At 38.3% G+C, this 22,246-nt stretch overlaps 1 protein-coding gene across 4 annotated transcripts in view; it reads left to right on the plus strand.

The window, feature by feature from the left end:
- The window catches only part of mylk4b (myosin light chain kinase family, member 4b), a 50,772-nt gene that overhangs the window by 24,263 nt on the left and 4,263 nt on the right, over window positions 1-22,246 (plus strand). For 2 of the 4 annotated variants that reach the window (XM_028445061.1, XM_028445062.1), the window contains 9 exons: window positions 8,386-8,458; window positions 9,731-10,067; window positions 10,929-11,155; window positions 12,129-12,234; window positions 18,219-18,312; window positions 18,957-19,066; window positions 19,655-19,796; window positions 21,138-21,208; window positions 21,288-21,416. In XM_028445061.1, the coding sequence (XP_028300862.1) occupies window positions 8,386-8,458; window positions 9,731-10,067; window positions 10,929-11,155; window positions 12,129-12,234; window positions 18,219-18,312; window positions 18,957-19,066; window positions 19,655-19,796; window positions 21,138-21,208; window positions 21,288-21,416 (1,289 nt within the window). Of the gene's footprint in view, window positions 1-5,610; window positions 6,255-8,385; window positions 8,459-9,730; window positions 10,068-10,928; window positions 11,156-12,128; window positions 12,235-18,218; window positions 18,313-18,956; window positions 19,067-19,654; window positions 19,797-21,137; window positions 21,209-21,287; window positions 21,417-22,246 lie in introns of those variants that run through there. The other 2 variants (XM_028445060.1, XM_028445063.1) reach the window with 2 other exon arrangements.

The raw sequence follows: 22,246 nt of genomic DNA on the forward strand, positions 1-22,246 counted from the left end.
TAGAGGAGGAGAAACAGGTGGAAACACACACTGATAACACACATCCTCACAAAACAAACACACACACCCAGTAACACAAACGACGCGGAAAGTTACAGAGAAGAATGACATTTGAACGCTGCCAAACACAATCGTTCTGCTAAAGATAAGAGAAGCTGTGGTAGTTGGAGGTGAAATAGGCAAACAAAATACATTCAGTGAAGATAAAAACATCTAGATCATCTAAATGTAGCTAAGTGGGGTTTAGTTTAGTTTACATTAAGGGTAAAGATAAATTAAGCTAGAGCTACAATGTTTGGTAAGCCTATAAAAGTTAAGTTTAGGTATGTTTAGTTTAGTTAAGCTGAGTTAAGTTTAGTCAAGATATGTGGAGTAAAGATGAGCTGGAATATGTGGTGTTAGTTAAGTCGAGTTAAAATAAGTTGAGTTAGTTTAAATGAATTTGAATTGTTGAGTTAAGATGAGATGAACTATGACAAGATCAGTTAGGATAGGTTTACCTAAGTTAAGACATGTTAAGATAGGATCACTTGAATTGGGTGTAATTGAGTTAAGCTTAGTTACATTGATTTAGGTTGATTAGAGATAAGATATGTTGTGATAGGATGAGGTAAGTTAAAATATTAACAAAAAGATAAGACGAGTTAAGATAAGATAAAATAGGAAAAAAATAGATCAGATCATGATAAGCCTGTATATGGTCAGCCTATAAAAGTTAAGTTTAGGTATGTTAAGTTAAGTTAAGTCAAGTTCAGTCAAGGTATCAGGAGTAAAGATCAGCTGGAATAGGTGGCAATAGTTTGGGTTAAGTTTAGTTAAGTTGAGTTGAAATAAGTTGACATAAGTTGAGTTTAAATAATTGAGTTTAGATGAATTGTTGTAAGCCATGTTAAGATAGGATAAGTGAATTGAGTTTATTTGAGTTAAGTTTAGTTCTGTTGCATTGGGTCCCATAATATAGGATTAGATTAGATAAGATAAAATAGAATAAGATAGGATAAGATAAGATTATGATAAAATAGGATAAGATTAGATAAAAAAACAACAACAATATGATTGGGTAAGATTAAGATAAGATAAGCCTAATGTCAGGTAAAAACTAGAGTTCTCACATTAAGGATCAGCTTCTCTGTGTGAGGTTTAGTATAAAGTAAACACACGTTTTCTAATATATTAGTAATTGATTATCTAATAAATCGCTGTGTCTGCGGTTCTGCTCAGAGAAGAAAGAGAGTGAGTGAACATAGAGTTTGAAGCTATTCTGGTTCTGTTATGATAAGCTGTGATGAATCATCTGTGGTTGGTGAAACATCTCAGAGGGAAACCCTGAAGATTAAAGTTTTCAGAGCTGCTGCCAGTCACTGTCATCTATTCTAAGGGTCAGTCAGCTGCTCATTGGTTAGAATGGGAACTGGGGTTATCTTTTTACCTTAAAATATCAGAACTTTTTTTATGTATCTGATTGCATCTTTGCTTCTTGATTATCTTAGTTTATCTTTATCTTATCATTTAGTTTAGCCTTTGTTTACCTTCTCATTTTATTTTATTTTAGAACTCCATATTTTATCTTAGTTTCGTTAATCTGTTGCCTTAACTCATTTTATTTTAGTTTATCTGATCTCAGCTTAGCTTCATTCACATCTTACTGTAACTCACCTTAGCTTTGCTTAGCTTAAACTAGCTTAACTTAGCTTATCGTAGCTTCCCTAACATCTTAACATATCTCACCTTAGCTTAGCTTAAACTAGCATACCTTAGCTTTTCTTATCTTCCTTAATATCTTAACTTATCTCATCTTAGCTTTATTTTGCTTAGCTTCATCTATCTATCTTATCCTAGCTTATCTTAGCTTCCCTAACATCTCACATTATCTCATCTCATCTGATCTCAGCTTTGCTTAACTTACTTTATATTTTATCTCGTCTTAGTTTAGGTTCGCTCACATCTTGCATCGTCTCACTTTAGCTTTGCTTAGCTCATGTTATCCTAGCTTATCTTAACTTATTTTTGCTTATCTTAGCTTTCCTAACATCTTACTGGGCTAGGCTATCTCATCTCAGCTTTGCTTATCTCATCTTTGCTTATTTGAGCTTATCTTAGCTTAGTTTTAGCCTAGATTATTTTAGTTTAGCAGTTTTTTTTTCAATCTCATTTTATCTTACCAAATTAGGAAATTATGAATGTTAGTTACTGCTGGTTTTGCCTAAGCTTAATCTTGTGTCTTATACACAGCGTCACACGTTGATAATGTCTGACTCAGTCTATAATTGTGGTTCCAGGTCACTCCGATGACGAGGAAAAGCTACGTGCATTGTCTGTGAAACTGGATACGTAGCGAGAGTGTCTGCAGCCTCATTCCCACAGTGGGCTGACACAGTGTAGCACACCAGTTACAACACACACACCAGCTGGTGTGTGTGAGAATTTGTGGGATTGTCAGACTGGGTACAGTTAAACCCCCCACAGAGAGACTCATCTCGCCTTCTCTATCCTGTGTAAAATATTTATAAACGAATCTGATCCTTGAAACACTTCACATGCTAAGCAGTGTAGGTTAACTATAAAAAAATAGTCTTTTATCACTGCTATACATCTATTTATAGAGTGGAAATGAAAATAAATAGAGACAAAGTAAAGATAATGTTTGAAAATAGTGGCTGGCATCAGAGGAAACAAGAAAACTGTTCTTGAACGGTGCATTAAATGTGGTGGTGTACTTAAAAAAAGAAGAAGAAAATCTAAATGTTGAATATTTAATATGATATTACATAGTGACTGCAGGCTTTTATTTTGAAGAAAGCTTTCAGGGAAAGAACAATGTCCTTGTGGTGAAACTCAGAATCCAAAACGAAACTCCAAGTTCCGACATTTGATATTAGTCCAAAGTAGTGTAAACTCCAAAAAATACAAAAAAAAAAAGTGTTCAAACAACAAAAGTTTCCACTGGGATAAAAAGGAAACTCAAAGCAGCAACAACACACTCCTTACATAGTGAGTGAGGGTAATCATGGAGACGGTTCTCACCTGTGAGATGACAGAGGAACAGATAGGATGACCTATTAAAGTATCTGCCATTACACGCTGAAAAAACAGGAGGTGCAATAACACACAATACAGACTATAACCCACACACAGAAACAAACAGAGAAACCACAAAAGAAAAGAGGAATCAAAATAAAACATGATTTAAAAAAAAAACAGAATCTAAAGAGAAAATGAGCCACGCCATCACTGATAAACAGAAACATAAAAGATGCCCAAAGAGTCTGGCTCACTCACCAAACCTTTCCGAGGTGAAATATTTTGTTGATCAAACATTTTTCCCCATTTTCACATAATATTTCAAGAATTAAGACCACAATTAAAAAAAAAAAATTAAGAACAAAATTTTCCAATTTATTCATTAATTTCGAGGAAAAAAGTTGTAATTTTATGAGAATAAAGTAATACTATTTTAAGAATAAAGTCATATTTGTATGAGATTAAAGTCATATTCTTATATTAACTGGCTGGAAGTGGTCGACTTCAGGGCTATTGGTGTTAGTTGCGTTCACTTTAACAGATCATTTTGAGCGCTCTATCATTGCTTTATTCTCATAAAATTACAACTCTATTCTTGAAATAGTTCCAGCGAGATTTATCTTGTCTTCTTTTTGAACAGTACGTTAAGTTGAGGTTTAATTTATTCAGACAAGGTTTTTTAGGATCTTTACATGGAAGTCAAGTGAAATATCAAAGGAAACATCAAAGGCAATCAGCAGAACACTGACGAATACTGGCAGATGACAGTCGAAATATGCCGGGACATAAACATTTCCTTAAACACCTTGTCTGAATAAACACAACCTCAATTTAACATACTATTCTCAAAACATTACGACTTTAATCTTGAAAAAGTATGACTTTAATCTTGCAGTGATCAGATTTCTTTTTATTTTAATGTAGCCCTAATATGCCGTCATAAAAAACAAATGTGATGCAGCTAAATGAAATGAAATCCTGTGCGTGTGGATGAATCCTTGGAGAACAGTTCATCAAGGTGTTATCATCACCTTGGTCCCCTCAGTAATGAAGCATTTCCTCCACATGTTCTGGATTCTGTGTCCTTTTAATCCTACTTTTGCTGGTAAACAACAGCCGGAGACTGAAGTGTTAACGCTGACAGCTGCACTGGAAACACAAACACAAACACAAACAGGTCAGGGTTTCCAGTGCTGACAGTCCAGTGTACGGAGACGCTGTCACACTGATACAGGCTCATCAAGAAGGGTCAACGTTTTACTGTATCTGTGTCGCGTGCTTCCGTTGCCCTCCACACACACACACGCACGCACGCACACACACACACACACGCACGCACGCACGCACGCACGCACACACACTGCAACAGTCAGACTGTGAGGGAGAACATGCAAAATCTCAAGATAAATAAAGTAGCTACGAACATAGCTTAGCCTATTTGATTTTTGCTTAGTTTATTTTACCATAGTTTATCTCAGTTCAGCTCAGTTTCTTTCTTGTCTTAGCTTATATTAGCGTAGCTTAGCTTAGTTTAACATAGCTTAGCTTAGCTTAGTTTATCTCAGTTTATTGTATCTTATCTTGGCTTAGCTTTTCTTAGTTTAGCTTAGTTTATTTCAGCATAGTTTGATTTATTGTATCTGTTGGCTTAGTTTAGCTTAGCATAGTTTTGCTTCGTTTATCTTAGTATAGTTTGTCTCAGTTTAGCTCAATTTGTTGTATCTTGTCTTGGCTTAGCTTATATTAGTGTAGCTTAGTTTATCTTAGAATAGTTTATCTTAGTTTATTGTGTCTCTTGGCTTAGTTTATATTACTGTATCTTAGCTTAGCTCAGCTTAGTTTATCTTAGCATAGTTATCTCAGTTTAGCTCAGTTTATTGCATCTTTCTTGTCTTAGCTTATATTAGCGTAGCTTAGCTCAGCTAGTTTATCTCAGTTTCGTGGCTGAATTTCATTATCCGTCTTGTGTAAATATGTTGTGAAACTGACAGGTTTGAATAAATATAAAACAGCTGCTGCACAGACTGTTTCAGAAACGCCATTCATTGCACTTTTCGTTGAGAAATGCACAATATTTGTTGTCATGTTGGATTTAAACATTGTATTGAGCATTGTACATCGTACATTAACTTCTAAAAAGATAAAAACGTGGATTATTTCATAACTTTTATTGATCTGCAGCTGTTCTAAATGAAAGCTGCTGGAGGATTGTCCTCCTGATGGTGAAAGTGTTCAACCTGCTGACCTTTGATAATAAATATATACAAAGGCCATAAACATCTCCACAGAGGTGAGACTGTGATGCTTTGAACATTTAAAGATGAACACTAACATCTGATTGGACGTCATCCTTTGCTTTTGTTTGTTTTCTTTACTTTTTATGGTGTTTTATTCCCGTCCCGGATATTTGGGATTCTGACACTTGCCGGAGGGCTTTTAAAGGGTCTCAAATGTCCCACAGCATCTCTCCCTAAACCCCATCCATCCACAAAATGCACACCCGAGCCCGGGGCTCTTATCACAGGCCACTCAGCCGCTGACGTCCATGCGGGGGGGGGCTTCACTTCCCTTTGGACCTCAGCCACCTTCTATTCTTAAAGCTGGTGTTGGAGCAGAGCAGATCTGCTCCGTTTCTCCTGCGTTAGCTGTCATGGATTTTTATGCTAGCAGCTGAGCAGATCTAGGTTTTCTTCTGTTGGTGAGAAGATCCTCTGAAGGCAGCCATGAGCTCCAGCCTGGTCAACTCTTTAGCTAAAGTCTACGATCCCAATCCTCTCCACGGGCAGAAACCGGGTGGACGGAAGCTCTCGTTGAATGGATCAGAGAAACCTCAAACCGCTTCTTTTCCACCATCTTCTCCTGACGCCGCCCTGCGCAGCGTGGAAGTCCGGATGGACTCCCTGAGCTCTCAGATGGAGCGTCTGCTCTGCATGCAGCAGACTGTCCTCACCCGCCTGGACGGGCTCACCCTGGACGTGACCGGGATGGGTCGTGACCTGGCCTCCATGCGGGAGGAGGCCCACGGCTGGTGGACGGACCCAGAGGGTGGGGAGCTGCGCAGGGCCGTGGAGAGGGTCGGGGAACGGGTGGAGGTCCAGGGGCGGCGGCTGGAGGGGGTGGAGAGGCTAGTGGAGGGGACCCAGCAGGTGATCAGCTTCATCGGGGAGGTGGTGAAGGGCTCCAGGCTGGTGGAGCTGCTGTTCAGGCAGAACCGGAGCAGAGGAGGCAGGAAGGTGAGGCCAGGGTACTCACTTTATGATCCATAGGGTCCTCAGGATCCACATCCCAGACAAAAATAGAGCTTTGTCTCCATGACAACGGGAGGAAAAACACAGTCTACATGGGACCTACCATTCCCTCTATTTTTACAACTTTTTTGTGGACCATACCGAGTGTCGTATTCATCATTTTAGTCTCGTATTGCGCCGCTCGCTCACTGCGCATACACTATTGTAGAATAAGCAAAAATCCACAAAAGATTTCAAAAACACACGAAATGACATACAAATACATAAGATGATGACAAAAATACACAAGAAATAACAGGAAAATAAATGTAAACACTTTATTTGAAGTTTTAAACATAAGGCTGACGTTATGTCTTTCGTTAGGATTAGGCTTAGGGTAACAAATGACACTTAATAACAGCCTTCATGACTTCTTATTCATGCTAGCGACAGGTGTCATGTCATATTAATGACAGCATAATGTGTACAAACTTAGCTAATATTACCTAATAATCTATAATACAGGATAAACTAGCAAAACATTTTAAACCACCAATAAAGTGTCCTGAGTTTTAGGTTTCTTTTAAGTGCAAAAAGGAAAATATTTCCAAATGCAGCAGCTTTGTGGTTATTTAAATGTAAGTTATTTTTAGATTAATGTTTTTTTATAACAGTTTACAGGATAAAAGCTCTTAAAAGTCAAACTTTCTACAAAAAACCATAAAGTGCATCATTTTCAAAAGAAAACGTGTAATGAGTAGAATGTACACGTCACAGTTTAGTTGTTCTCACACTTATTGCAGTCACTAGTACATTAATGGCAGTGGGCCGCAGGCTTTTTGTTCCTGCTAGCTTTAGCTTTAGCATTAGCTTGGTTGCTAGCTTGAAATGCTGCATACTCAGTGGTGCGGTGCTTTCTTAAATAACAAATGAGATTTGTTGTAACGTTTCGTTTGCAGCTCCACCACCACTTATTACAGTGTTACATGAATTACTAATTGCAATCCTTTGCACTGGTTTTTGTGTGTAATGCTGCTGAACGTCTGACATGATAGGTTGACTTTGCTCCAGGTGACTGTTGTTGTTGTTAGCCTGTGTAGGAGACAGGGAAAACTTTGAAACAATAGTATAAAAACAAGGGTTTTTTCACAGTTACGTCCATGTTGTTCTTTCGTTTCACTTTAAACATGTGGAGGAATGTCGAAGGCTCAAAACGTTCCCAGTGGAAGGTGTGAAAATGGTTTGTGGCTGTGGTTTGTCTCTGTCTGCTCCGTCATGTTAAGTGGTTTTCCTTACAGCAGACATGTCTACGTGACCACATGGAGGTTTTATCTCCATTCTAGGTGACATTCACACACAGGCTGATTAGATGAGCTGCTTCACACTGTGAGTGTTCTTTAGGAGGGAACATTCAAGCACAGGCTGCTGTCTTCTATGGCGAGCTCAATGTAAAAACATTTCACTCATTTTGCTTTCATTTGAGACAAATTCATGTGAAACAACATGTTCAATATCATTGTTAAAATGTGTAGACAGGAAAAAATTATCTAAATCTAAATGTTAAATCTAAATCTAAGTGGGCAAGTCATCGCCTGTTGATCTCAGATGCTTCTCTGTCTTTTCTCTTGTTTTTAAATATTTGAAAGGTGATTTTTATTTTTTATTGTCTCAGTTTGCTCATGCTTTTTGTGGTGTTTAATTTCCATTATTGAGCTCACTTACAAGACCTTTACAAAAAATTGAAAATGTGGCTCATTAACATGTACGTCTGCCAACATTAAAAGACAAGCCGGTTGTGCTGTATTGTTTATTTGGATACCGTAGCCTTTTGAACTGTGTGCCTTTAGCTATTTTACAGTGTCACTTATATTGTTGTTATTGATTTGTCAAAGACTTGTACAGTATATGTATTGTCATTTTTGTATTTTAATGCTCTTTTATATCTTCTGGCTTTTTTTTAACCATGTTTGTTCATGTGTTATATGAATTTTCACTGTCCCCTTTCAAATAAATGAATCTAATCTAATCTTTCGTCCTGTTGATACCGTCACCTTGAATCCTAAAGTTGTCTCCAGACTCCTCCCACATTTGGATGTAATGTTCACAGTCTGACTCCTGCTCTTTGTCTCGTGTTCAGGCAAAGGATGAAAAAGACAAATCCAAACAGAGTCAGAAGAGCCAGAAGAAGAGGAAACCTGTGGACACTGCAGGTGAGTGATTCCATTTTAATACATCTTCAGGACATCCCACGCACTTCGGTCTCAAAAAATTCTGAAACTTTTACAAATTCTTCCTCAATTATTCAATAGGCACTCTGTAAATCTTTAGTTTGATCGGATGAATACTTTTTGAGATATGGACAATTTAGTGAGGAGGATTTGTGTAGATTTTCACGCATCCTTATTTTTCTTCCATTTCCAGCTTCCAATATCTCAAGAACTAAACCACAGAGAAACTTGGTTTAGTAATATAGCCTTTATAATATAAATTAAAACAGAGATCAGATTTTTTCCTACATTATGGGGCCAATGAAAGTAGAAAAGTATTTTTTCAGAATTCAAGAACGTGTGAGCCGAGAACCAATGCATATCTGTGACTAATCATTAGTGATGTGAACAGTCTATGTTCATAGCTCTAAGCTGATCAAATCACAGGGAGCTGAGACATGTGCTAAGTAGTTTACTGAAGGCCCAAACATGTTCCAGACCCAAACCCAAAACAACTTTTCTTCAATTTAGAGGAGCTGACATGTCCACCACATTGGATGTATAGCAGATATTTTTATATATTCTGAGGGAATAAGTGGAGCTGTATTACTATACCATATTTACATTTCCTATGTGATGGAGTTCCTGAGATATTGGAAGATGAAAATGGAAGAAAAGTAAGGACGAGCAAAAATCTTCACTAAATTGTCCATTGGCCTTATCTCAAAAACTTGAGAATGTTTTAAGACTGTAAGGTTTTTATTACCTTTACCTTTCCAGTTCTTTAATGATCAGCTTCAAGGAATGATGAGAAGGGTATTGCTGATTATCTTTTATTCTAAATAAAATCTTACAACCAACCAGCACCTACACACACACAGGCGTTAGGAAGCTGGGAAAATTCTGGACTGAGGAAAGCGTGCTGCTCTCCATGCTGCCAGTTCACAGGCTCTAGGAAGACTCAATACCAACTTCAAGCAGTACAGATAACTCCTTGGTTTTTTCACCCCCAAACCCCAGCTTGTTGCTGGCCATTGGCTGGCTGATGTTCACACTTGCCCTTTGCCTCACCATCATGTAAATCAGGGTGTCGATAAGGCAACCCCCCAAAGCTATACAATGGAACAGTGAAACGTTACCTTTCTCATGTGATACAGTCAAGTCTCAGAAGTGGGAACAACCATCCCAGTAAATATCCTTCAAGACCCAAGTGTGTGGGCCATTTGTGAAAGTACATGGACTGACCCAGGTATTTTGTTCATGTGTTTCTCGCAGACATCTCGTCTCTGAATGAACCAGCTCTACACAAACAGGTGGAAAAGCTCAACAAACAGAACACAGAGCTGTACCATCAGAACACAGACGTAGAAACACAGAAGGAGGTGGACAAAGCCAGTGTGGGACAGAAAGCTGAGCTGATCCTGGATGGAGGACACACTCCCACTGCCCAGTCGTCCTCTCCACAGGACCCCCAGGACAAGAAGGATGGAGAGGAGGAGGAGGAGGAGGTGTTTGACAGCTCAGAGTCAGAGGAAGAGGAGTTGAAGGTGGAAGACGTTGGTCCAGAACAGGGAGAGGAGGTGGAGTCACCAGAGAAACCAGCTCAGGAAAGGTATTCAGCTTTAGTTCTCACAGATTTCATTTTAAAGAACCAATGAGGCCACAGAACAGATATGCCCCTTGTGCACCCCTACTGGTAATAATAAAAATCTTGGAGTGCCCTATATCAGACATGGGCAACTGGAGGCCCGGGGGCCACATGCAGCCCATGGTCTAATTCTGTGCGGCCCCCAAGACAAATTCACTAAAAATTGTAATTCAAGAAATTGGACGTAATATGAAAGACAACATAATACACAAAATAACTCCAAAATGCACAGAATCTCAACAAAAAATACACAAATCAACAACAACAAAAACACAAAATACATTCCAAAAATACACAAAAAAGACATAATACACACAAAAGGACTTCAGACACACAAAACAACCACACAAAACATCAACACATGTACAAAATTACACCAAAATAATACAATGCTAACAATTACACTAAATGTCAAAAATACTGAAAAACATCCAAAAAGGCGCAGATTGACAATAAACAAAATGCAAACAATACACATAAATATCACCAAAAAATGACAGCAGAAATTTTCAAAAATGGTAAATAAAAACACAAAATTACTCCAAAACTACACAAAAAGACAAACAACAACTTTCCTGTGTTAATGCTCAGATAGGTTGTTATTCTTAATACTGACATGAATGTTGATAATGTGGCCCTCGGGACTGGGCAATCACATGTTTGTGATAACAGTAAAATTTTCGATTGCAAAGTCTGTAAAATTCATGTAGAATATATCAAGTCATAGAATCTATAATGGTTGATGTACGTCAAAATGCCATAGTTACCCTCAGAATGGGCATATCTGGCCGAAATCTAAATACCAAACGTGCTCCTCTGCTGAAGCTCTGAAGATGGCGGAGAGTCGGCCTCGTGTAGCAAACGTCGCGTCACAGAAGAAGACCTGGTGAAGGATGAGCCGAAGAAGAGCCGAGTGGAGGACGGTGAAGAACAAAACGCTGAGGCAGCATCAGAGGCCAGTGAGCCTCAGGAGGTCAAATCAGACGAGACGAAGACGGACGACGAAGAGACGACGAAGAAGGACGAGTCATCAGTGAAGGAGTTTGTTATCGGTGAGTGGATCGTTCCATCAGCTATACGGGAAGAAAAATGCACAAACATCAGCAAAAACACACAAAATTACTCTAAAAACAAATAAGATGAGTAAAAAAAATGCACAAAAAGAACAACAACAAAAACAACAAAGTAAACTAAGCAACAAAAAAACTTAAAGGGACTCAAATGAACTCCAAAAATATGCAAAACATCTGCAAAAACACACAAAATTACTCTTGAAACCCACAAGATGTCTAGATCATGCTCAAAGATAATTGAAAAAATGATAAAACCACACCATAAACATAAAAATAACAGGAAAATATATCAAGCAACAACAAAAACACAATAAAAAGACACAATCTGAAAACAAAAATACACAAAATAACTCCAAAATCACCCAAGACGACTCCAAAAATAACAGAAAAATATCTAAAACATCAGCAAAAACACACAAAATTACTCTAAAAACACACAAGATGACAAGAAAAATGATAAAAAAAAATAGCTGAAAATTTGATAAAAACACACCATAGACACAAATATAACAGGAAAATTTTATTAAATTAAAATTACTCTAAAAACACACAAAACAACAACAAAAACTCAAATTAATTCTTTGTTGTTTCCTAAATTAATGCTCTTATTGGTCATTATTCTAATGTTGATCATGTGACCCTCAGATCAGATCAGATCACATGTTTGTGGCCCATTAGCTCTATGGTAAGAAAAATACACAATCATCAGCAAAAACACCCAAAACACTCTTAAAACATACAATATGACTAGATACAGTAAATGCACAAAAATAACTGAAAAATTGTTACAACCATATCACAATCACAAAAATAACAGGAAAGTATATAAAGCAGATGAGCCAATGGCGTGCGATCGGTTATTCTGATCCACTTAGTTTCTAGGCACCGAGGTCTCTGTTTCAGCCTCTATAATAGGAAACCTTCTCTCTCTGATTGGTTTTTTGTCCTTCAGACTCCAGCCCTCCACCGATGGCGCCGTTCGAGCACCGCATCGTGACCCCCAAACCCCACCAGATAGCCAACTATTACACCATCAACAGGGACCAGGTGCTGGGAGGGTGAGTGTCACTATTTCACACCGTGAGCATAAAAAAGTCAGGATTTCACACCCTGACAGCGATCGACCTTTTTATTTTGAAAGAACTTAAAGTTCAAGTGATGGAAGCCATGTGTGATGTAACAGACGAGTGTTAAACCTGTAGATTAGTCCTCTGCACGCATCAGATGACTGACATGATGGATGTGAGCTCTAAGCTGGGCTGTAATCATGTGTTTACAGAAGGAACTACTCCCTGTATTTTACATCCATTCAACCCTTCAGTTGATAATTTCCCACTTCTAACACTGATGACTTTTCATACCATAATAGATTTGTCCTAATAGTGCATTTCAGTAATGTTGAACTCATTTTAGTTCAGGGGCCAAACATGGAGCGCTTTGATCTCAAGTGGGCCACAGATTTTTGGCGGGAAAAAATGGTAATTGCAACTTGAAAGGAATCCTCCACTGATTTTACAAATGTGTCCTAAAACCTTTGAAATGTACTTATTTGTAGATATATGTCTAACAAAACACTTAATTTCATTAACTTTTATAAATGGACTACTCCATCTTGAAATCACGTGATTGATGATGTCACACGGCCCCACTGCCTGTAAACATCCCTTTGATTTTTATTGGAGTGAAACATTCAGCCTGATTTTTAGATCATTTAGTAGCTTTTAAGTCATTTAGTAGCTTTTAGGTCAAAATGACAACTTGTGCTGCTTTTGGTTGATCTAAATAATCAGAAAAAGTTAAAGATTTCAATGTAGACTTGTTTTGTTTTACGAAAGAGGATAAAAACAGTTGTAAAACCTAATAAATAATTTATGACCGCAGGGAGTGGTTTGGATGTAAACAATAAAGTAGAGAAGAAGGACCTTTACTCTCCCTTAAACACTCTCGAGTAATCACAGACTGTTGACGATGCACACACCCTGAGGATAGAAGTCCTTTTAGGTGGGAGTCCTTCAACTGTCCGTGATTTACTCAACGCTAAATGTTAAAATTAAGAGTAAAAGTACCTTAGGAGAGCTCTTCTTCTCTGCCATGTGGTTTTGGTTAGCAATTTGAAAGATAAAGGGGCGTGGCTTCTTCTTTCATTTTCTTTTTTGATGTTTACAGCAGTGTTGTTAGATACTAGAGAGAGATAGTATGTATTTTTCGTCAAACTTTTGACAGGTGTCACGTCACACCCTTTGTCCTGCCCCCTAACCGGAAGTCCCGCCTCCCTAACCGGAAGTCCCGCCTTCTAGTCCCCGCCCATAATGAAAGAAAGAAAAAAACCTGACCTAGTTTGGCCGTCTCTATGCAGATAAGAGTGCTTTGAACATACGACCTTTGGACTTTGAACTTGATGATGTCATAGGTTCCATCTCCTGTGAGAGAGAGATAGTACCCACTTTCAGTCAATCTTTTGACAGGTGTGACGTCACACCCTTTGCCACGCCCCTAACCGGAAGTCCCGCCTTATAGTCCCCGCTCATAATGGAAAAAAAAAAAATGATTTCATCCGTCCCGCCAAATTACACCTGTTGGTGTGTGTGTCATATTACTATGAGACAGCTGCTCAATAGTATTATGACCGTGTCTGGCCATAAAAAAAAATGCAGAGAAGAGTGTTTTAAACATACGATGTCTGAACGCACCTCTAAGCTTGCAGCAGCTGTCATGGTATTGTGACCTTGTCTGGCCTCAAAAAATGCAGAGAAGAGTGCTTTGAACATACGGTCTCTGAACTTTAAACTCGTCACACACACACACACACACACTAGCTGCACATTAACGTAAGCATTTTATGGTTGTGAAGGCTGTGAGTGTAGGTGTGTGTATGTGTGCAATCCTTTGTAGAATCATCCTATTGAATTTAATTCCATGTGAATAATCGGTTTTAGTTTTTTTTTGTTAAACCTTTCAAACTAGCTATTCTTTTTTTTCTGATTAAAGTCTTTCACAGTTTGATATTTCCAGTAAGTGATGCAGCAAAGTGGTGTTCTAGTAATCTCATAATATAGTCTCATACTCGTAATCTCATAATATAGTCTCATACATTCAGCATTAATTCACCTGCCCCTCAATGAACTTTTAAAGAAAAACAAAGGTCTAAATGCACAATATTTCTCACAGAACTTATGAATTTAGTCAAGTTAAAAGTGTTTAGAGATTGTTTTCCAAGTAAGAAATAAAAGCCTTCCTTTGGGTATTAAGTCACTTCTTAAACAAAGGAAAGGAAAATTTAATTCAAGAGGGGTTTTTGTTTTTGAACAAAGTAAATTTAGAACAAAGGATAAAGGAAGATATGTTTCTGTTTATGGTGTTAAAGTCTGGATTGATCTCAAGTATCATTTTAAGTTAATGAGTTCACGTTCTATGTTTAAAAAAATCTTTAAAAAAACAAAGGGCTTTGCACCTATTGAATCATAAGTTTATAAGTTGATGAATGGTGCTGTTATTGAGTTGTTTTTATTGTTTTTATATCGTGCTGTTTGGGGGTGGGCTCCGATACTGATTCAGCTCATTCCATTTTTGCTGTTTAAATGAATGTTTATTCTTTGTATTGAATTGTCTATGTTGGAAGACAGCCAACAGCCAAAAGCAAATCAATCAATCAATCAATATTAGGAGTAAGTTACCGATTCAATTTTTGTCAGGTCATTTGTAATTGTTGACCCAAAATGTGTTTCATCAGGGTAAACACAGTCATACTATAAGTTTGAACAGTAATTATTTGGTAATGTTTAAAAATCCCAGGGATAAACTCCAAATTAACGTATTGGCTCATCAGATTTATTCTTCACAAAAGGCATTTTTTTTAGAGAGCTTTGATGACGCCACCAAAGATGTTCACGGGTATTTAATAGTAGACCTCACACCCCTATGCCCAGAGCTATACAGACTAAGGACCAGTGTACTGCCTCATGAACGTCTGGCCGTTTACAACCCCAAAACGTAAATCATCATCATCATCATCATCATCATGTCGGCACGTATAAAAAGAAACGCCCCCTTGTTGGCGGCTCTGTATCATGCTTCACCCAAGAAACAAAAGAACATTCTTATTCACAGTTCCCCCGATTTTATCCAAGCATTGTGTGAGATCGCCTTAAATCTTCTGAAAGGAAACATCCCGTTGAATCCTTCTCAGTTTAAAAAACTGAAGAGGCAGAAAAAAATTATCAAGCTGTTGGCCGATAAAAAAACCAGTATAAAACACAAGCAGTGGGCTCTAAAGAAGCAAACGGGTGGCTTTATTCTACCTCTGATCTCGACTGTCGTGCCTTTGCTCGGCAATCTCATCGGAGGACTGATCCAGAGATAATGACTTTAAAGAAGGCGCGAAAAATGTTTCTTATTTCACCTCATCAGTTAAAGAGTCTAACTCAGCCTTCGCCATCCATGAGAGAGAGCGCTGAGCTGGATTTGGACGATCGTATGAGACCCATCTTGAATGAGCAGGGTGTGAGTCCTCATGAGAAAATTAAAAAGTATAGCGCGCTACTGCAAAGATATCTGACCTTTATGAAGCAGGGTCATAGAGAGGAACGTAGAGTGACAATGACTCAGCACCCGGAGCAGGTGGATGTTCCGTATGTCGCCCAAGCTCAAACGTCTTCTCACAAATCACAAACATCCAACGATGTAAATGTTGACTGTACGGACGAGGATCTTTTGAAAAACCTCCCCAGCGAGATCGCAAGAGTGCAGAGTACGTCTTAAAAAAAATATCGGAGAATCACGAAGGCTGGAATTCCAAGGGGGAATTCATTTTCAGGATCAACGCTGTGCAAGGTTCTCACGTGATTGATTTGTTAAAGTATCTCACCCACCCTTTTAAGAAAAAACCAGGGAGCCATCGCCTGCGGGGTGGACAGAGTTTTTAAATACTCTGTCAGAACTAAACATCCCCTTATCCACAATAAATAACCCGCATGCTCACAATCAATACGGTCTGCTCAAGAGGGAGGCCGGTGGTTTCCGCGCTACAGAATTTGAAACCCCTCGCGAAGCGCCTGAAGGAAAAAGGAGAAAAAAGGCGTTCCATACGCAATCACAATACGAGAGAGAATTAGCTGCCGAACAGACTGTTGGAAAACAAATTACTTTATCATCGCCATGGATTAACATTTCATCTTAAATAACTGTGATGCATAACACATTTTTTTTGTCTTTCATCAATAAAAATGTTTATTGAGCATATTTTGAGTGTACATTTTTTAAGCAAAATACACGTGGGTAATGGCAAAGCATAAGCATAAAAAAAGTAACATTTTTTATTTATGACAATCTTTAAGCATTTGTAAAGAACAATTCCCCTGTTTCGCGTTGCGATTGAATTCATTTTTAACACACCGCTGATATTTTCTGACATGATCGTACACCATAAGATCATTCTTTATCACATCGTCATCGTACAGAGACAGTGTCTGTCCATAAGATAACCCGCACGCCGCACAGAGATAATAGACACAGTGATGTCCGCAAACCGTTGACAAGAGGTGTTGCAACTACTTCTCGTGGTATTCTATGTTTTGTATCATTGATTTCTTCCATTTTTTCTGACCATGCTGCTGCTGGTAGAGTCAAAATGTTGCTAAAAACTCCACATTCTGAGTTGAAAAGATCCAGAACAAAGTAATGTCTTGATCTCTGCTGAGGGGTATTGTCTTTCTGCTTCTTATAACTAGCGCGGTAGAACCAACGGGCTGTGCCTGATGTTTTTGTCAACCAAATACTCACAAATGGTTCTTTTAGCTCACATAAATCGGTGGTTGTGGGAAAAGGACTTAGCTATTGCTTTTTTGTAGTATCAGAAGCAGCTTTTTTAGCTAGTTTTAATACACCCCAGTCATTTGACGACAAATCATCCGCAGACATTTGCGTGGTTTCACAAACATTCTTCTGATGCAGACAGAGTTCACCCGTTTCATACTTGAATACGTACCCCCAGCTCCCGCGTTCACCATAACTTTCAAGTGACCACTCTTGATGCAAAGAAAATGGAGGTGGTGTCTGAATTCTTTTCAAAAACACCAAAGACTTTTCATGGTGACCGGCAATACGTTTTGATTCTTGTAGAATTTTAACAACAGTTTCACTAATTGTACCTGTAGACATGGTGAAGCCTGTGTGTGTGTGTGTATGTGTGTGTGTGTGTGTAAGTCCAAAGGTCGTATGTTCAAAGCACTCTTATCTGCATAGAGATGGCCAAACTTTTTTGTTTTCTTTCATTATGGGCGGGGACTAGAAGGCGGGACTTCCGGTTAGGGAGGCGGAACTTCCGGTTAGGGGGCGGGACAAAGGGTGTGACGTCACACCTGTCAAAAGTTTGACGAAAGGTACATACTATCTCTCTCTCTGATACTGGCACCTGGGGCAATAAAATAATGTTTCTCCTCATTTGGGGTAAAAATAGAAGTTTTTGCGAATGAGGTCCTGAATCTGAAATCTCTTTTTTACCGTCTCCGTGTGGGTTTCCAAAACAACACAGCACAATAGAGGTTCCCAATGTCTAATACTTATCAACACAGTGATTTCTCATTCTTTGAATATCAATAGAACATCAACTTTCTTTAAAACCTGCCTCGCATTTCGCACAGTTTGATGTTTTAAATATTTTTCGGTCTTTCTTTGTATTTATATTCTTATTTTGGTTGTTTTTGTCATAAATTTGTGTTAGTTTGTTGTGATTATGGGAGTCATTAGGGAGTCATTTTTGTGTATTCTATTGTCGTTTTGTGTATTTTTGTTGTTGTCTTGTGTGTTTTTGGAGTAAATATTGTGTATATTGTGGGTTTTTTTGTGTTATTTTGTGCATTTACTTTGGGGATGCACAATATTGGCCAGTTGCCCATTACTGGATTAACCCTCAGCACTTCTTCATGAGGTTTTGGGACTGTTTGAGGGTCACGATCCTGTGATTTTAACTGTAAAGGGATTAATAACGTACTAGATGACGTTTTTCTTTAATAACCCATCTTTCCGTCTGTTCTTCTTTCTTCAGAGGACGCTTCGGTCAAGTCCACAAGTGCACAGAGAACTCTACTGCTCTGATGCTGGCTGCCAAAATCATCAAAGCTCGCAGTCAGAAGGAGAAGGTGCTGTGACATTTGAGATAGGGTGTATGAGGGTGTTTGAGCCGCAATGTCACAGGGACGTCAGCCTGAAAAGAACTGTTACGTGGCAAATTATCACCAAGGATTGAGCATTTAAAAATAGACGCAGCTTGACCTCTAGTTGCCAAGAAGAAAATCAGTCTGGAGTTGTTCTTTGTATCTGCGCTAACGTTAAGGGCCTGTACTACGAAGCTGGATGTTGTCTTGTCGCGCTAACTTCCGAGATTTATAATAATAATAATGCATTGGATTTATATAGCACATTTTTGGTCACTCAAAGCACTTCATATCAGGATATACTTATCCAGCTTCAGAGGACACGCCCTAAACGCTAATCAAACTCTCACGCACCGAACACACATTTGTTCTCCTGCTTTGATACAATGAACATGCAAAGTATGTCAGAAGGATAAATTTCAGAAGAGATTGCATGTTCTCCCTGGGTGTGTAACATGCCCCGCTAATGCAGCAGCGTCCTTCAAAATAAAAGTCAGTATGTAGTATTCATTTCCTGACCTCACAGGCTATAAAATATGCAGGTCTGATGCAGATGAATGGATGATTAAGTTAATTAATGATTCACTGATAAAGAATAAATGTCACTTTGTTTGTTTTTGTGTTTACAGGAAGTGGTGAGGAATGAGATCCAGGTAATGAACCAGCTGAACCACGCTAACCTCATCCAGCTCTACGCCGCCTTTGAGTCACGCCACGACATCATCCTGGTCATGGAATAGTGAGTCTGTCCCTCATTGAGACACGTCTATGGCACATGTGTCAAACTCAAGGCCCGGGGGCCAAATCCAGCCCTTTGAAGCATCCAATTTGGCCCCACAGCTGAAAAAAACTCAAATGCTTACATAATCCTTCAATTTTCCTCAAATTATTGCATAATATTTCCCTTAATTAAACAGAAATTGGTCTCAAAATTTAGGAAATTTTAAGTGAAGACCCTGTTGGTCCTGGTATTTGTCACTTATTTCTTATAATAATAATACCTTTTTAATTTATAATGCAATTTTCATTCCAAAGGATCTCAAAGTGATACATTTAAAAACACAATAAAACTACACAAGATTTAACACCTAAATGATTATTGTCGATTTCTGACATATTTTGTATTTTATGTATTCACTTTTATGTATAGGGCAAAATATAGTTAAAATTAGTTGGGTTTTTTTTGCATAAAATCCTTGGCCCACTTTGCTTGTGCACAGATATAACACAGTGTGTGTGTGTGTGTGTGTGTGTGTGTGTGTGTGTGTGTGTGTGTGTGTGTGTGTGTGTGTGTGTGTGTGTGTGTGTGTGTGTGTGTGTGTTTTAGTGTGGAGGGGGGAGAGCTGTTTGACCGTATCATAGATGAGAACTACAACCTGACGGAGTTGGACACAGTGTTGTTCATACGTCAGATCTGTGAAGGACTGCAGTACATGCACAAGATGTACATCCTGCATCTGGACCTCAAGGTAGCGCACGCTTCATAGCAGGTCCTCAACTGGTGGGTCGGGACCCAAACGTCCATTGCAGGCGTTTGCAAAGAAGGGAAAAAAAAGCTCTTGTACTTTTATTTTTGAAGGAAAGTCAGGGCCTCCTCAGCAGTTCAAACCAGTGACATCATCACATATTCACCAATAAAAAACCACAATCACAACAAATAATCATGATTGTGACGAACAACAGACACTTTCTAAAAAGAATTATGTGCACAAAACATTTATTCGATTTAATTAAGTGACACAACTCTTCAAGAACTAAAAATTATTAGACATTTACATTTATGAACATTTATTTGAAGAGTTTGAGTGAGAGGTATTAAAGCTGCAGTATGTAGAATTGGGAACCATGCTCTCCCCTCCCTTCCCTGTTCCTAAACCAATTGTCCCTTACTGGGATCCTGATGAACGTTCCAACTGTGGAGCTTTTAGCGACTTTTTTCTCAATAGAAACTACTGACAAATATCGGGACTTTATCTTGTGTTCTTGTGTTTTAAAGACTCTGACATGAATGCACGTATCACTCTGTAGTTACTGTCCTCAAAAGCAGCGGCTGCTACTGTGAGCGGCTGCATTCATCTCAGCAGCATGTCAGAGCAGACCCGGTTCTCTCCACCTTGGATATGTTTCTCTTAGGTTTACATGAAATGTATCCCGTCTGTTATCACTCTCCCTCTGACTCAGTAAGTGTGGCGGATTGTGCCTAACTCTATTAACACAAAAAAAACAACATTTAAAGTACACTAAATTTCTCCAAAAACACATGAAATGACAAAAGATATACAAAACATGAACAAAATGAAACAAAATCCCTTTCCCGCTCACTCGGTGCGTGGGGCGGACTGCGTACGGTCCGCTTTGAGTCCTTTATGGAGTCCTTCACAGTATTTTTGTGCCTTTATTCTGTTGCTTCTCCACGTCTGTCTTACATTTTCCTCTTGCTTTGTTGTGCTTTACGCTGCAATGGAGACTTCTCCTGCTGGAACGTCCACCATTACACTTTTACGACCGATGGGCTGTAAACGCGCATTGACTTTAGTCAAGCAGTGGTAACGTCCAAAACAGCTCATGAGCACTCTGTTTGTAGAAAGATCTGTGATTGCTCCTGGATTTCTAAAGTGTATATACAGAGCCAAGAGAAGGCGCAGTCGTCCAGTGTCCTTTCAGAACACTTTAATTACAATATGATATATTTTAGAATGTAAAATGTGAGTCAGATCCTGTCAGGTTCAGACAAACATCTTCAACTCTCCTCTAGCGACTCTTTATCACACGAAGCGACAGATGTGACACTTTTATTTGTTTGTTTTCAGCCTGAAAACATCCTGTGTGTGAGCAGAGCAACCAACAAGATCAAAATCATTGACTTTGGCCTGGCCAGGAGGTACAGTCCCCTTCATCAGGATGTTAGTGTTTAGGGTTGACTCTAAGCCCCGCCCACATCTCACTGGCTCCTCCCACAGGTACAAGCCTCGGGAGAAGCTGAGGGTCAACTTTGGCACGCCAGAGTTTTTAGCCCCGGAGGTCATCAACTACGAGTTTGTGTCGTTTCCTACAGACATGTGGAGTCTGGGAGTCATCACCTACATGCTGTGAGTGGGTTTTTATTATCTGGAGACCCCCGGAGACCTCTTTTCCTCTAAATTTAGTTTTTTTTGTGACAGGTGACAATTACTGCCAGCTCAGATATTTTCATACTGTATTTTATTTGAACTAGATTTACATTTGAGAAAGTGAAAATATAGACTACAATTATTTGAGGTTGTGTGTGGTGTTTTCATTTGAAAAAGAATAGTCATTATTTCTGCCTCTTTTTGTACTGTATGTCATTTTATGTCCTTTTGAAGTCGTTTTGTGTTTTTTGTTTGTCATTTTATGTGTATTTGAAGTTATTTTATATATTTTTGTACTCATTTTGTGTGTATTTTGAGTCATATTGAGTAGTTTTTTACTCGTTTTGTGTTTTTTTTTGTCATTTTGTGTATTTTTGTTGACTTTGTATGTATTTTTGGTGTCATTTTATGTGGATTTGAAGTCATTTTATGTACTTTTGTCGTTTTGTCGTTTTGTGTGTATATGGAGTCATTCTGAGTATTTTTCTGTGATATAATGTATTGTTTTTTATAATTGTGCAAAAGAGATTAATGAATGAATAAATGAATAAAATAAATTAAGATTTTTTTCAAATCAAATTGGTTTTTTTTAATGTTAAATGTTTTTTTATTCAAATGTTAATTTGTTTTCATTAAAAAATGTAATTAAATAAAATCAATAATTAAAAAGCTATTTAATTGTTTTTTTAAATATAGTTTTAATCATTTTTTTTTTTTTTTAAATCTTATTATTAATAGACATTTCAGGCGAACCCAATCGTCCATGCAGGCGACCCCACATGGGGTCATGACCCCAGGGTTGTAAAACC

The sequence above is a fragment of the Gouania willdenowi genome, chromosome 4, assembly GCF_900634775.1.
Source record: "Gouania willdenowi chromosome 4, fGouWil2.1, whole genome shotgun sequence".
In the NCBI taxonomy this organism is placed as follows: Eukaryota; Metazoa; Chordata; class Actinopteri; order Blenniiformes; family Gobiesocidae; genus Gouania; species Gouania willdenowi.